General features: G+C 39.3%; 1 protein-coding gene across 1 annotated transcript; it reads right to left on the bottom strand.

Moving 5' to 3' along the window:
- Nucleotides 1-858: 858 nt before the first annotated feature.
- On the bottom strand, nt 859-12,678 carry LOC103697372 (NF-kappa-B-activating protein). The gene is made up of 2 exons (XM_008779211.3): nt 11,114-12,678; nt 859-1,266 (listed from the first exon to the last, which is right to left on the bottom strand). Exon 1 carries the CDS (start codon nt 12,671-12,673, stop codon nt 11,153-11,155), a length of 1,521 nt encoding a protein of 506 aa, XP_008777433.2. The 5' UTR covers nt 12,674-12,678; the 3' UTR covers nt 859-1,266; nt 11,114-11,152.
- Nucleotides 12,679-14,069: the final 1,391 nt, after the last annotated feature.

The following is a 14,069-nucleotide window of genomic DNA, read 5'->3' as shown; positions in this document are numbered from 1 at the left end:
TAATGTCATATGTAAATCGTTGAAGCATCGGATGAAAAGCCTGAAATGTTTGGTATTCTAAGATGGAGACTACAAGAATCAACGAACTAGGAAGGAGGGGAAGGCTGGCTTGGGTCGGTCGGAGAACGACTAGAAGGGGGAAGGGTGTCATACAAATATACACACGCACACATATACAGAGAGAGAGAGAGAGAGAGAGGGAGACAGGAAGCGAGAAAAGGAGAGGAGTCTGGTAGCAGGGCGGAGCCAGCCGACAACGGGATAGGGGTGGCTCCGTGTAAGGCCTTCGCCAGGAGGGACATCAGAGAGAGCGCGCTCGGAGTAGCGCACTTCGCAATGGCTATAAGATGCAAAATTGAATGGTAAACAATGCATCAGCATTTAAGATCGTCTAAATAATAGCTTGAAATCAATGAGCTTACCAGCAGGCCTGGCTCGAAAGCAATGAATTCCTCAGCAGGCTAAGCTGATTTCTCAAGTGTCAGAAACCGTAACAAGAGTCAAAACGACAAGATAAGAAACATGAATGTGTGAAAGGAAGGATACTGAACGGTAAGGCTTAGGAAAATAGAAACATACTCTTTCAAAATTTAGACCATGAAGTGATAGATATGTATGAAAAAAAAAATCTTTTATTCTATTAAAAATCTCGAGCTGATAAAATCCTTAACCATAAGCTCGAAGTTTCGAATCAATTTTATTTTTTTAAGAGAAAATAAAACTTTGTGCGCATGACACATACCACACTCTAGTAAAAAAATGTGAACACCTCCAGACCAACACATGCAAATAGGATTTTGAGTTCAAGACAATGTATCATCAAAATTTTCACTACTATTTGGTGGATCAACATAAATATACGAAGCACTAGGAAAAGGCACGTCAAAGAAGTTCAAGTATGCTTGACATCAACCATTAGGCTTGTCATAGCCAAATAGTGTTTGCCACGACAATATAACAGCATCTACATGAAAAAGCACAATGGTTATTTAACGAAGTACCAACCTTCACGAGTCAATAATTCTATCCATCCAGAACACATTTTTACTGCAGTCTTTAGCCGACCAGCAGGCCAACAGTGTATCATAATCATGACATTTAATATAAGGCAGTTTGAATAAGGTTCACAGCATATTATAACTGCAAGTCTTGGACTAGAGCTGGCAAAGAGGCAACGGCACGTTTTTTCTGATGAGGTGAAATTTCCAAGCTACCACATGAAAGGCATCACAAGCTTGTGTTCTGATCCAGGCTGACAGTGAAAACCTGCCATATGAAAAAAATAAAAGATTTATAGATAAAATCTGGTAAAATTAGCCCATACAGAGAGAATGCAGATGTTAGTCATGTTAAACTGTATAAATCATGCTATGCTTGTTTTCATCAGACAGCACAATCCTATCCTATACCTCTGAAAAGAATGAGTTTGAAGGTTTAGGACCCTCGCTTTTGTTCTTTGCATAACTTAACACTCTTATATTAGCTTCAGTATTAGGCAAAAGAATCTTGGGGTTTATAGGGGTGCTATCAGTCAGGCCCATTAGGGGATTCTCTTATCCCTCCCTGGATTCAGACCCATTAGGGGATTCCAGTCTCATTTTGACCCAAAACACCCACTTAAGAACCAGGTCAAGCCTGGGACTTAATAGATGAGATTTCGAAAGACCCATTAACATATAAATTGAGATAGGAATTGATCAGGCATATTAGACCACATACCTCATAGAACTCTCACAAGGTATGGACCAGGTCATTATTCAGGTCACAAGCAGGTTGTCATGGACTTGTGGATTTTGCCTTGTCCAAAGCCCCTGCGGTGCCCAGACAAGTTGCTAATATTTGGTAAGCTCAATCCCTCTCAAGCCCTCAGGACAATTAATCAATTACATAGCTTCAAACTGTAAATTAATAAATTTTATAAGAAAATGATGGGGATAAGAGAACCTGATATATATAAGAGGACATTATATATCAAGTTGGAATTAGGTCAGGTAGTGCAAGCTTTTACAAGAGCCAGAACCAGAAACAGACCCAGACCAAGACATTAACTGTTTTATGGGTCTACCTTTTAACCTACCACCCAAACCTCAGATCTATATGTCCAGATTGAGTCCTGGTAGAGTTTGGGAATGCAGGTCCCAGTGACAATCCCAAGTGTATGGTTTTTTAAGGTGCAAGATGAGATAAGGGTGGATGGCCTGTGAGCCCTATATGAGAGAATGTGGAGTTTTTCAAATGGCAGTAACATGATGGACAAAAGAATTCCAATTGTACATGAGAGTTTCCTTTTTCTTTTTGGTAACAAATCATAGATGAGACTAAATAGCTTTCAAGAACGGCTTATCAACTAAGATGAGGTAAAAAATAAATCTTTTCCTATTATTTAGAAAGTCAGACTTATATTCCACTTTGTGAGCTATCAAAGATACAGTTATATTGACTGCAAATAGCTGCTAAGCACCTCATTATGAAATTAGCATTCAGACAATCACAACAAATTAACACGTGCAAGTGAGTAAGCATGCACATCCAAGAATAAGAGTGAAAGAAATGTCAGCTCTCTGCCATTTCTCCTAAATGTTAATAAGAATTTTCACCTAAAGGCTATAGCATTTTTTTCTTAAAATAAAAGGCAGCACTGGATCCTTCCATGTTTTAAAGCATTAAGCATTTCCACTATCTAGCCGCAAGAGCTGTTCCATTAACTCCCATGAATTGAATTTAAAGACAACTCAGTATATTGCAACCTCATGCAATATAGGAAGAGGATTCTGCCAATATCCCCTTGGTATCCCACTGGAATTAGCCTCTAACCTTTTCAAACAATTAACAGTTCTCCTTAGACTGGACATCATGTGGAAGTACTTTGCACTCCTTCCTCTTTTTCAAATAATTAGTACTGGTGAACTTTGTTCAATATGCGTTTGACATTCTAGTTGGCATCATGGATCCACTTAGCTTCTTCAACACATATTTTTATGATCACTAGTTTAAGAATTCTTTTTTTCTTGCCACTTCCTTTTTTCTAGCTTTATCAGTATTGATCTTCACCCAACAGAAACCACCCCTTATTGTGAAACCAGCTCCTGAAACCATGGTTTCAAATCCCAGTCAGATGACCTGCAGAATGCCGAGAGGGGGTGCTATCCCAAGTGTCAAGACGGAAGAACCGCTTGGCCATCATCCCAGCATCCTGATCAGCTTGTCCTAGGACATCCCTTGTCCAAACTATCGGAATGGGGCTGAACTGGAGCGCATCCCATTCTATAGAAAAACCGAGATGGCCCCATGCCACAGGATTTAAAAGCCAGCCTAAAACTACTTGTCATGAACCTCATAAAATCTAAATGAACTCAGGAAGGATGTCTACAGTATAACCAAGTTCTTGAGAGCACAAAAACACTCCATATTAGGAAACTGATCAAGCCGCAGGAAGAGGTTCAAGCAAAGCATAATTGCACTTGAAGATCCATTTTCGCAAGAAAGGTCCACAAGATCTATCTCTGCTATTTCATTCTCTCTTGTCACATCAAGCAAACCATCCCATAAAAAATTTAGTATGACAAGTTCTTGAAATGTGCGACATGAGGGGAAGCAAAGATTGCTGTGATTATATGAGATGAAATGTTGATGGTTGCAATCTATCCAATATATGCACTCTCATTTCTATTTGGTACACTCCTGCTTCTCTCCTTTTAAGCACACAGAACATCCTTTATCTGCCCTAGTCATTAAAAAAAGTCACTGTTGGATTTCACCTCCTACCAGCAGCTCTCGTCATTTCCCACTGACTCCAATATTTTAAAGAACCCTACAGAACTATACCGTTCAAGTAACAGTCCACTATGGAAGTCTTTAACTCAAGCATCTTCCAATTACAGTGTCAATAAAGACTCGCTGCCAGGTCACATAAGGATCAGCTTAGGCATAAAACCCCTAATTCCTCTGGAGGCAAATTTGCACTGAATATTACGAACCCCATGGTGTAGTCTAGGAAACCAAAATCCTCTGCCACCTCACAGCAGTTGGAACCCGAACCTTAGTGACGAATCACACTAATTCAAACTTGGTCTTAGTGTGGACCATTAAGCAGCAGTTGAAGAGCTTAACCACAGAAAAAATATCCCCTGGACAAAGATTGACATCCACAAATCACACAAAGCAATCCAAATCTTAATTAGCAGGAAATCAAACTTCCATTTAGGGTCTGCTTGGAACCACGCAGCTCGAGCACCCTGCAGGTCCAGCTCAAGGCACATGTTTGGCGGGTTGCATGTCGAGCGATCGAGGCAACTCAACTAGCAAACCTGTTGTACCTCAGACACAAGCTGCAGCAGATCATGTTGTAGTCATTTTGGCCATGAGTCAAGTTGCAGCAGCTTGCTACAGGGTCACGAAGTATCGAGTCATCATTTTAATAGCCGAGGATTAGGAATTCCCACTCTCTCAACAACTGTCACCCCTTCGACAAAGCTATTGCTGCAAGGATTTCCTCAACCACGGCCATGCTGCTGGCTGCTCCCCCAACATCTCCACCCATGCCACCCTTTTCTTTGTACTCCATCAACAATGCTTCTCCATCACCTCCACCATCCTAGAGCTACCATGGATAATGGTTGGTTGAGGACTAGATGCTCACTGGTGGTGAGAAGGCCCACTAGAACTACCTGTGCACTCTCATAATCATAGAGAGCTCCTATAGAGGCTTCAAAGTTGATATCCTTTGTGATGAGGAAAAGGCCCATCAGATCTATCTTGTCTCCAATTCCTTCGCATCTTCAAACAATTCATGCTTATCATAGATCTCATCAAAGCTTCTATCGGATATACGATAAGGAAGAATGGGAGGTGGATATTCATCGTGCCGCTAGGATTGGAATCCGCTGCCTGGGTCCATGAGCAGGATACCAACACTAGCAACAACTGTGGGCATCAATGATAATGGCCTTGGTGAATATTTAAGCGGTCTGTGGAAAGGAGGGAATTTCTAGAGTCTTCTTCCCCATTTTTCCTTTAACATTTTTCTCATCACAAGGTCTATTTCTTCTTCAATAATAAGGTTTTTTCTTCTTTCCATTTTCCCCTTTTAAATAGCATCAGTGTGCAATTTATTTTTACTTAAAAAATTAATTTTTGTTGGATATCGGCATAACATGCTTAAATTTGAGCATAGTAAAAACTGAAACATGTGTTTAGTACGATTTAGAATAATGATTTAGAATAATAGTTATTATAAACACATAAACACTAGTTCGAAAGCCTTCTACTACATTCTGTATATTAATAACATTATTTGATCATTACATTCTTATGACTACATAAATAACATAAATAGCAATCATTATATAGCATTTTTATTGTTGATTTAAATAAAAGGACATTCTCACTTAACTTTCTATGTGAACCAGCAAAATATAATTTTAGCCTGAAAGACTGGAAGTAGTAATTTAACCAACCAACATTTCAATTTTTTTATCCTAATCTATTTTTGTAATAAAAAATTAATAATCACTATAGCAATTAATGTTTTATTTTCTGCATTTATAGATTGTAGATTTAACTCCGCCTATATTTTGTATACAACAGGTCCTAGGCCTGGATAGAGGAGGGTAAGATCAAGAAGCATTCCCTACTAGCGACACACTAAAGCTCAAGTACAATGAAATCTCAGCAAGGGTTAACTAGGGCATTTTCTAGAAGTGACACATCACAAGAGACATCAAACTCCTCCCCATGGGCAATGCTGCCACCTTCCTTGCCAGTGGCAAGGCAATCAATACCTCGATGGCACTATAATGGGGGCTTCCTCGCCGCTCTCTAGTTCGCCTCCTTCGATATCGCTCAACATAACACACTTGGATGAGACTGGAGATGATGACCTTGAGCCCCCTCTTGCTACTCCGCCCAAAGCCGAGGACAATGGCCTTGAACCCATCTTCCCCTGTCCCACAGCATAGGAGGGTTTCTCTGCTCCCCTGTCTCACCATCGCCACTACACTTCCTTCCAGCTAATTTGGTTCCATCGGTGATTGGAAGCACCACTCAATAGCAGATTTTCCAACGATCCTGGTGGCAAGGAAAAACCATTCCTTTTTTCACCACTAGGCTTCACGTTGGCAGAAAAAATAGTTCTTTTTTTGCCCCAGGTTTTTCTTGGCAGCAAACATCGTTCCTTTATAGAATAGGTTATCCTTGGGAAAAGGGTTCAATTTGCATGAGGAGAAAACAGGAGGTTGGTGTTGGTAGAGGCAAGTTGGATGACAAAGTTGTGGCTGGAGGGATCGGTGGAGATGACAACGAGCTCGAGGGAGCCGAGGACGGTTAGGGTGCCTGAGGAGGGGGCAAATGCCCGAGGCATGGGGGGACGAGGTGAGCAAAGTGGAGGCAATCAACATGGACGAGTTGGCCAAGCTAGAGGCGATTGGAGAGAATGGCATTAGCATTGGCATTGGAGAGGGAGACATAAGCGGGGCGGGTGGAGTCGAAGAGCTGGAGGTAGAAGCCATGAGACGGCCATAGCTCATTGATGGTAGAGGTGAAGAGTGCAAGCATGCCATTGATCATCTAGAGGATGACAAAGTGATGCTTGCCGACAACCCTGGCATTGGTATCCATGGACTGGAGGAGCTTCACGAGGACCCCCCACGTGAGGGATGCCATGACCGTGAGAGAGAGAGAGAGAGAAGCGAACAAGGGTCGGTGTCAGCATTGACAACACTGAGGTTGTCGTGCCAATGGTGTCGTAGAGTAGGAGGAGGGGGCTTTGGAAAGGGTAAGGAAGAAGAGAAGAGAGATAATTGTGGGAGTTGGGATACATGATACGAGAAGTTAATTTCGTGGCTCAAAAGTTAATTTTTTGATATAGTGAAAGTAAAAAAAATTTCAGTTTCACTTTCCATAAATTAGATATGTTACTTTTAAAAATAAAAAATAGAAATAATGGAATCAAACATCTTTCTTATATCAGATTACATGTTTTTACTTTTACAAATAGAAGAAGGAAAAAAGTGAGACTAAACAGGGCCTATATGTTCCACTTTTTAATTTTTTTCTAAATGTTCACCTATTTATTTATAATTTCTCACTTTTATCTATTTTATGCACCTTGTATGCTTTTAACAATTTCTAAAATGCTAATCGTACGTGAAACCACATATGCATCTGCATACCTATATAAATTATACAAGACACCACCAATATATTGCAGTTGCCTTTTCAATTTCACCATCCTTTCAGCAAATGCTAAAAGATTGTCCATTACAGCATTCATTGATAGCTTAGGTGTTATTTCCCTATGAAGAAAGTTTCATTCTCGAAAAATATTCAAGCAACTGAAACATCATTAATCAGTGTACAAGAAAGAACCGCAATATATCGCCATATTAAGGCAAGCAATTTAGAAAATAAAAGAGTTTGTGTACGGTGTATTAGATTTTGTTTGAAATTAAGCTTAGATCAAGTGACTAAATTACTCTAGAAATCAAGTAGTAAAGTGTTTTATTAGTAGCCTTAATATTTAAGTTTTTATGTACATTATTTCTTTTTTAATTCTGTTCACATTTTCTAATCAATAAATCCATTGGTTAGATATTTCAGATTATAGATCCTATTTTTCGTTTCTAATTATTGTGTACATCTAGTTTCAGTTTTGCTCCACCTTTTACAGTGAAATCTTAAATGACATCAAAGAGTTCATCATCAAGAAGCAACAGAATGGGATCTTGTTGGAAATACAATTATTACAAGATTTCAAGGACCCAAATGAAATTAAATGATTATTTTACATAAGCCCATAAGGCTCACGAAAGGAGAGATTTTTCAAGAAAAGCAATATTAAGAAGGGAAACACAAAAATGTAAAGGATTATTTAAAATGTTCTCAACATGTTAGGGAAGAAGTAGATGATATATGGCCGAAAAGAAGAGTTTAAAGGAGAACTATGATATCTTGGCACACTCCGATGGGCATAAAAATATAAATGAAATTGATGAGGATAATGAAACCAAGTTGTCAGTTATAGTAGTAAAGGTAAAAAAGAAAGGAATTCCATGTTGAAGGGTAAAAAAGGAAGGAATTCCATGTTGAAGATGCCATGACAAAAGGGGCTAATGAGCGATTATGAGTTTCAAACATGTAGGAAGTATTTCAACTTCATATAGTTGGAAAATTGAACCATACTACCATTAGCAATATATAAGGCAAAAAAAAGAAGAAGAAAGTGAACATGGTAATATATTTTTCCTTCTTTAACCAAGGTAATTTATTTTTAACTTTGCTTGTTCAAATAGCTTAAGTGGACAGTTGAACCATTGGACAATAGGGTTCAAACTTGAAAACTCCAAGTTACAATGAAGTAAGGGTTTCACTCTTTATAAAGTATGTAGATTTTAGGAAGGACTTAATGAAATCTCAAAAGGGTGCCTAGACAGTTCTTGGTTGTTCTCTTTCATGTCCAATGAATGGATAGATTAAAAAAAAACATAATTCCAATAAGTTTCTTGGTGCATTGCGCTGCTGGAACAGTTTTAGGGTTTAGGGTTTAGGGAAAAGTTGTTTATATTGACTGGAGAAATAGCAGGACATAACAAGGGATCAATGTCATCCAAGTGAAAATAAAAAACGGATCTATATCTTGACCAGTAAGTAATTATTATCACTGTATGCCTCTAAATAGAAATTGTTTTGTACAATTATTTGCTTATTGGTGGTAATTAAGTACTCTTTGTTACGGGGTAATAGGAAACTTATTGGAGGCAAAGTGATGCAGAAGAGGAATGCAACCCATTCAACAGCCTGGAATTTGATGATTTAAATTTCCTTAGTGGTAGGCTGTAGAGTGGAATTATTAATTTCTTAAAAAAAATATTTGTTTAGAGTTCTAATGTTTTTTAAAGAGTCTGTAATGTCAGTTGCCGTAGCATTATTATATAAGGTATTGTTCATGAGTACTATCCACAGTATCATAGCAGGGACTGTTCATGTTACTATAGCAACAAATTACTACAGGCTGTCTTTTAGATTTTCTCTTTTTATGTATTAATTCTTGGCTAGGATTTAAGTATCAAGATTTAATGTTGTTAGGGTTTTGAATCTCTATAAAGGTTGAATCCTTTTTCCTGAGTGACGTCATGGAATTGATATGATTGAAAAAGCCAAGGTTTGGCTGTTCTCCCCTCTCTCTCATCCCTTCTCCCTACTTCCTATAATTCTTCTCTCTTTTTCTATATTCTACTTTCCTTTCTATGTATTTCTGCCATCTAATTTTTAGCAGAAAGCACATCAAAGCCTTCTTCCTACTCATGAGACCGCAGAATCCTTTTACCCAAAACTCTAATCCTTTACATCAAGGTCCACCACTGCATACAGGCAGCCCTAACTCCTGTTATCCTACCTCACAAAGTGGCTGCAGTTTTAGACACCTTGTCCAGTTCAATACATTGATATCATCTTGGAACATGGAAGATATTGATAAGATTTCAAAAATCAATAGGATTTTGGGAGGGCAATTTCAGTGAGCAGCTTCATCTACAAGTATTCGAGGGCATTATATACGATCAGAGAATTTGTAAAGAAGAGAGAGTTGATAAGGTTAGGCATGACTTGATTTGCACCGTCATTCTCACATCATAATGCATCCATAAGCATAAATACAACTTGAAACGCATAGTCACCTCCAAAAAGTGGTTCACTAGTAAATGACAGAGGAAGCAAAGGGCAATTGGATGCTAGCGACCAGAGATCATCTTGAAGCCTTCATTCTGCAATCAAGTAATATATACTCTTAAGGTAATGGGAACCTCTTGTTTGAGCTCTTTGACTTGTTGATAGTGCAAAGAAACTGGCAATACAAGCCATGAATAGAGCTAAAGAAGATGTCAAGAAATCGTTTAATGAGAATATGGATAAGGACAAGAAAATCTTTGAAATAATCAAAGCAAGATGAGTTACCAACTTCACTAGGCCTTTGCATGTGGCAAGTAACTACACAACCTAGAATTCTTTTTGACGAACCGAACTTGGAGTTTGTTGAAGTTATAAAGGGATTATAATGTTTGTATTGCGATAAGCCTTTTATTTTAGGAGCTATTTAAATAATTAGAAAAGGTTGAAGCAGACTGTTTAAAATTTTAAGATATATGAAAATTGAATTTATTGCGGTAAACTCCATACTTTCTTACTAATGTTTACTTGCTTATTACATAAAGATTCTACTTGCTTACTAATGTTTACTTCTGGCATCAACGGTTACTAACATCAAAAGACATAAAATATTTCACCTATTGACTCTTTCCTTGTTTGTTCCTACATTAAGATTCTATTTGATTTTTATGTTTACTTGTGCCATCAAGAGTTTATTTGAACATCTGCTAACATAAAATATTCATCTAGCACTATTTCTTTGTTTTGCCATTTACTACTTTTCTCTTCATATTCTTTTAAAAAAATTCATTAAACTTTAGTGCTTATGATAATAAAAAGATCAGTTTGAGCATAGTCAAAGTGAAAACTTAAGGAGAATGAGTTATAAGAATCAGTTGGCACTATAAAGCAACAACAATTATTTTTTAGGGATGCTAAACAAGTAACTAGACTCCATGTTTATGAGTATTCCAGACTACTAATTTTAAGGTGTACAGCAAGCAGGTTGAGCAAGATATCAAACAAATAAAGCTCATGGGACTAACAAAGGCAGAACTATATTATATTGGATGGCTTATCTTTCAAATCAAAAGTGGTATAGACTTCCATTTTCTTGAATTTCATTTAGAATTTTATGGAGAAATTAAAAGAGCTTCTAGATACATGATTAAAACAAATTTAACCCCTCCATAAAAGATAATTGAATCCTAGCCTTTGCAACATTGGCCTCAATGAAATCTGCAGCAACAAACTAAAGGCACATACAACAATTGCATATCAACACAGTGTAATCCAATATACATCTTTTTAATTAACTTTGACAACATACATCACCAGAGTGACACAAACAATATGTCCATTTACACTAAGAACTTTAAACAAGAGAGGTTTCTTTAATACATGTACATAAACTTAAAAGGTATTGGAAAATATATTATAGCAGTAATTATTAAGTAAAGAACACTACACATACCTTAAGATCATGCATGAAAAAGCTATGTATTTGACAAATTCAAGAATCAGCAGCATCCGAGGCCTTTGGTGCAAATGGATCATGTGTAGGGCCCATGTCCTGCCCAATATGCTTTTGCACCAGCCGCTGCAGGTCCACCATAACCTTGGCTTCACGTTTCGACTTCTCTTCATAATTAAACATCGCCAAAGCCCGCTTGTCCTCTGCACTGTAAACCTGGTTTTCTTTCCTGATACGAATAGCATTCATCCTCTGATGCCTGCTACCACTCATCACATACCCCAAGCTCTCAAATTTCTGGATCTCCTCCGCCGAGAGACCGACCTCTCCTCTCCTTGGGATACGCTTTCCTTGCTGCACATACTGTGCAATTGCATCACCTTCTCCTGGCCTCAGTGCCCCACCATAGCTTATGTGTCCTTCGGCACGTGGAAGAGGTACTGGCCCCACAAATGGCTCATTGTCCAATGCAGGCTTCTTATGGGACTCGAGCATCTCTTTGAACTTGAGGGCTTCAGGATCAATCTCGGGTTTCTTCTCATCATCCTGCCGGGCATCAGCATCCAAGTCTGATGAGCTCTCATACTTGGGCCGTTTGCTTGTCTTGCTCCTTGAGGACTTCTTTGGTCTTGGGCTAGAATCAGATTCCTCCTCACTCTCATCAGAACTCGTAGCCCTGCTGCTCCTCCTTGTCCTCTTCCTTCTATTACTCCTAGTACTCCTTGATTTCTTGTGCCCACTTCTTCTCGATCTCCTCTTTCTTTGCTTCCTAACGTCATCTTCACTTGGAGAATTATAAGAACTCTCTGATTCAGTGCTTGAATCCTCATAAGATGCATCCTCGCTATCATCCTCGCTCGAATCCAAGTGCCGCCGCCTCCTCCCACTCCTCCCTTTTCTACTTCTCCTTCCCCTCCCTCTCTTTCGAGGAGGACTCTCTGAATCAGAATCTGAACGCTCCGAAGCCAAATTTGTTGATGCACTCCCATCAGAATCATCCGACTCAGAGCTTCCAATGCGATCCTTTCCACCTTTCTTCTCCTCAGCTTCCTCATCGTCCTCCTCGGCAGGCAAATCCGTGGCGCCATTGGGTCCATCCAGGGGCTCGGATGGATCCCTCTCGCCCCGGGGAGGGCTGGGAGTCACTCTCCAGATGCAATTCTTGAGCTTCTTTCTCAGCTTCTGGCGCTTGAGGCGCCGGTACTCGAAGTAGCTCAAGCCTTTCAGGTCCTCATCGTCGGAGGAGGAGTCACCGTCTCCAAGGCTGGGGGGCTTCCCGTTGCGAGATGCGCGGTCGTGGTAGGGGGACCAGCGGCGACCATCACCGCGGCCGCGGCGGCGAGGGCGGTCGGGGGTGAGGGAGCGTCGCGGCGGGGTCTCGGATCTAGGGCTCCGGCGGGAGCGGCGGTGGCGGTTGTAGGAAGGGTCGTCGCTGCCGTCTGCGTCGGAAAGGGGGGAGGGGGAAGCCCTAGATCGGCCGGTGAACGCGATCGTGGAGGCGAGCCGCGACTCTGGCTTTCCCGCTTCGTCTCGCCCCATCTTTTCCCAAGAAGAGAACATGATCACCGGTGAGTCCAATTCAGCGTATTTATCCACGGCAGAATTTGGCAGTGCAAAACGTGCATTGCACGTGCACGAGGTATGAGACCCAACCCATCTCCTCTTGGAGACCCATGAGTCGAATTAGAGACAAAAATTGGAACCTATTTAGAAACTAGGTCGGTGCATTTTATATTTTCTAACCTGATCCAATCAAAATTAAAATTATTTGAACACTTTCTCCTTCACCTTAAAATTATTTTCAATTCATTAAATAAATTCATTGAATATTTTTATTTAAATTATTCATCTCAACAATCCCATCTCCTCTCATCTACTTTTGATTAATTATATCTAAACACTCACTGTTTGTTTTGGTCGAATCTTATTTATAATATTTTCAAGTATAATAATTATTTATTTTAAAATTATAGATAGTAAACTTGTACCTCCAGAATATCACTTTCTTGGATCAAATTAAAAAAAATAGAAATTCATGTTCAAGTTGACTTTGTAGTCCTATTAAAAATATTTTAATGATTTATTATCAATTAGTATATTTTTAATTATAAAATGATAGCTAAATATTTGATCCCAACTATATAGATCTGACTTCGTCTCGACTTGAACCCAAATATTTCGAGTTAGGTAAGGTTCATACTTGAACCCAACCAACCCATTGGATCTAAAATCTTTTTTATATGCTCGACCTAACTCAATCTGATCAAGGGTTAAGTCGGGGTCCAAAATCAAGATCCTAACATGAAATTAGGTCAGGTCGAGTTCAAGCATACCCATGTCTGACCTAACCCATTGGCAGTCCTAACCACCATAATACTTGCGTTATTATGGGTATGGTTTAGGTGCGTCTAGGGTGGTAGCGTGAGATGATGCCATCCCATGAAAATGAGTGTAACACCATATTTCCCGATCTCAAATCATCTCACTCCCCAATCCTTGCAAACTCTTTTACTTTCCCATGTGGACTATAAACGTAAATGAGAAAAACATGAAAGTCAAATTAAATCTGATTTGATTCCTTCTCCATCGTGAGGAGTCTTCCTTGAATGAGTCATGCACGAGGGCCATGGCATAGGATGTGGCATACAATTCATAGAGAAAGTCAATGTGATGTGTAGAAGGACAAACTATATAGCATGAATTGGGGCTATGGCTTGGGATGCAGCGCCAATAGAAATGGCAATAGGTTGGATAGGCTATTATTCGTACCTGCCTTTCATATTTGCCTCGGGATGAGGCACAACAGGTCGAGTTAGACAAGACAAGCTGGATGGATCGGCTCAGGTAAAGCTAAAAAAATCTTTATTTTTTTTGTTTGCATACAAATTAAACAAACAAAAAAAATAAAAATAAGTCTTAGTATTTTACATAATATTAAACAAAATAAGAATTGAAG

Source organism: Phoenix dactylifera, unplaced genomic scaffold (genome assembly GCF_009389715.1).
Source record: "Phoenix dactylifera cultivar Barhee BC4 unplaced genomic scaffold, palm_55x_up_171113_PBpolish2nd_filt_p 000724F, whole genome shotgun sequence".
Classification (NCBI taxonomy): domain Eukaryota; kingdom Viridiplantae; phylum Streptophyta; class Magnoliopsida; order Arecales; family Arecaceae; genus Phoenix; species Phoenix dactylifera.
This window is presented reverse-complemented; position numbering and strand designations above follow the sequence as displayed.

What these genes read in the sequence shown, in the direction of transcription:
- LOC103697372 (XM_008779211.3), bottom strand. Translation starts at nt 12,673, where the DNA reads ATGTTCTCTTCTTGGGAAAAGATGGGGCGAGACGAAGCGGGAAAGCCA.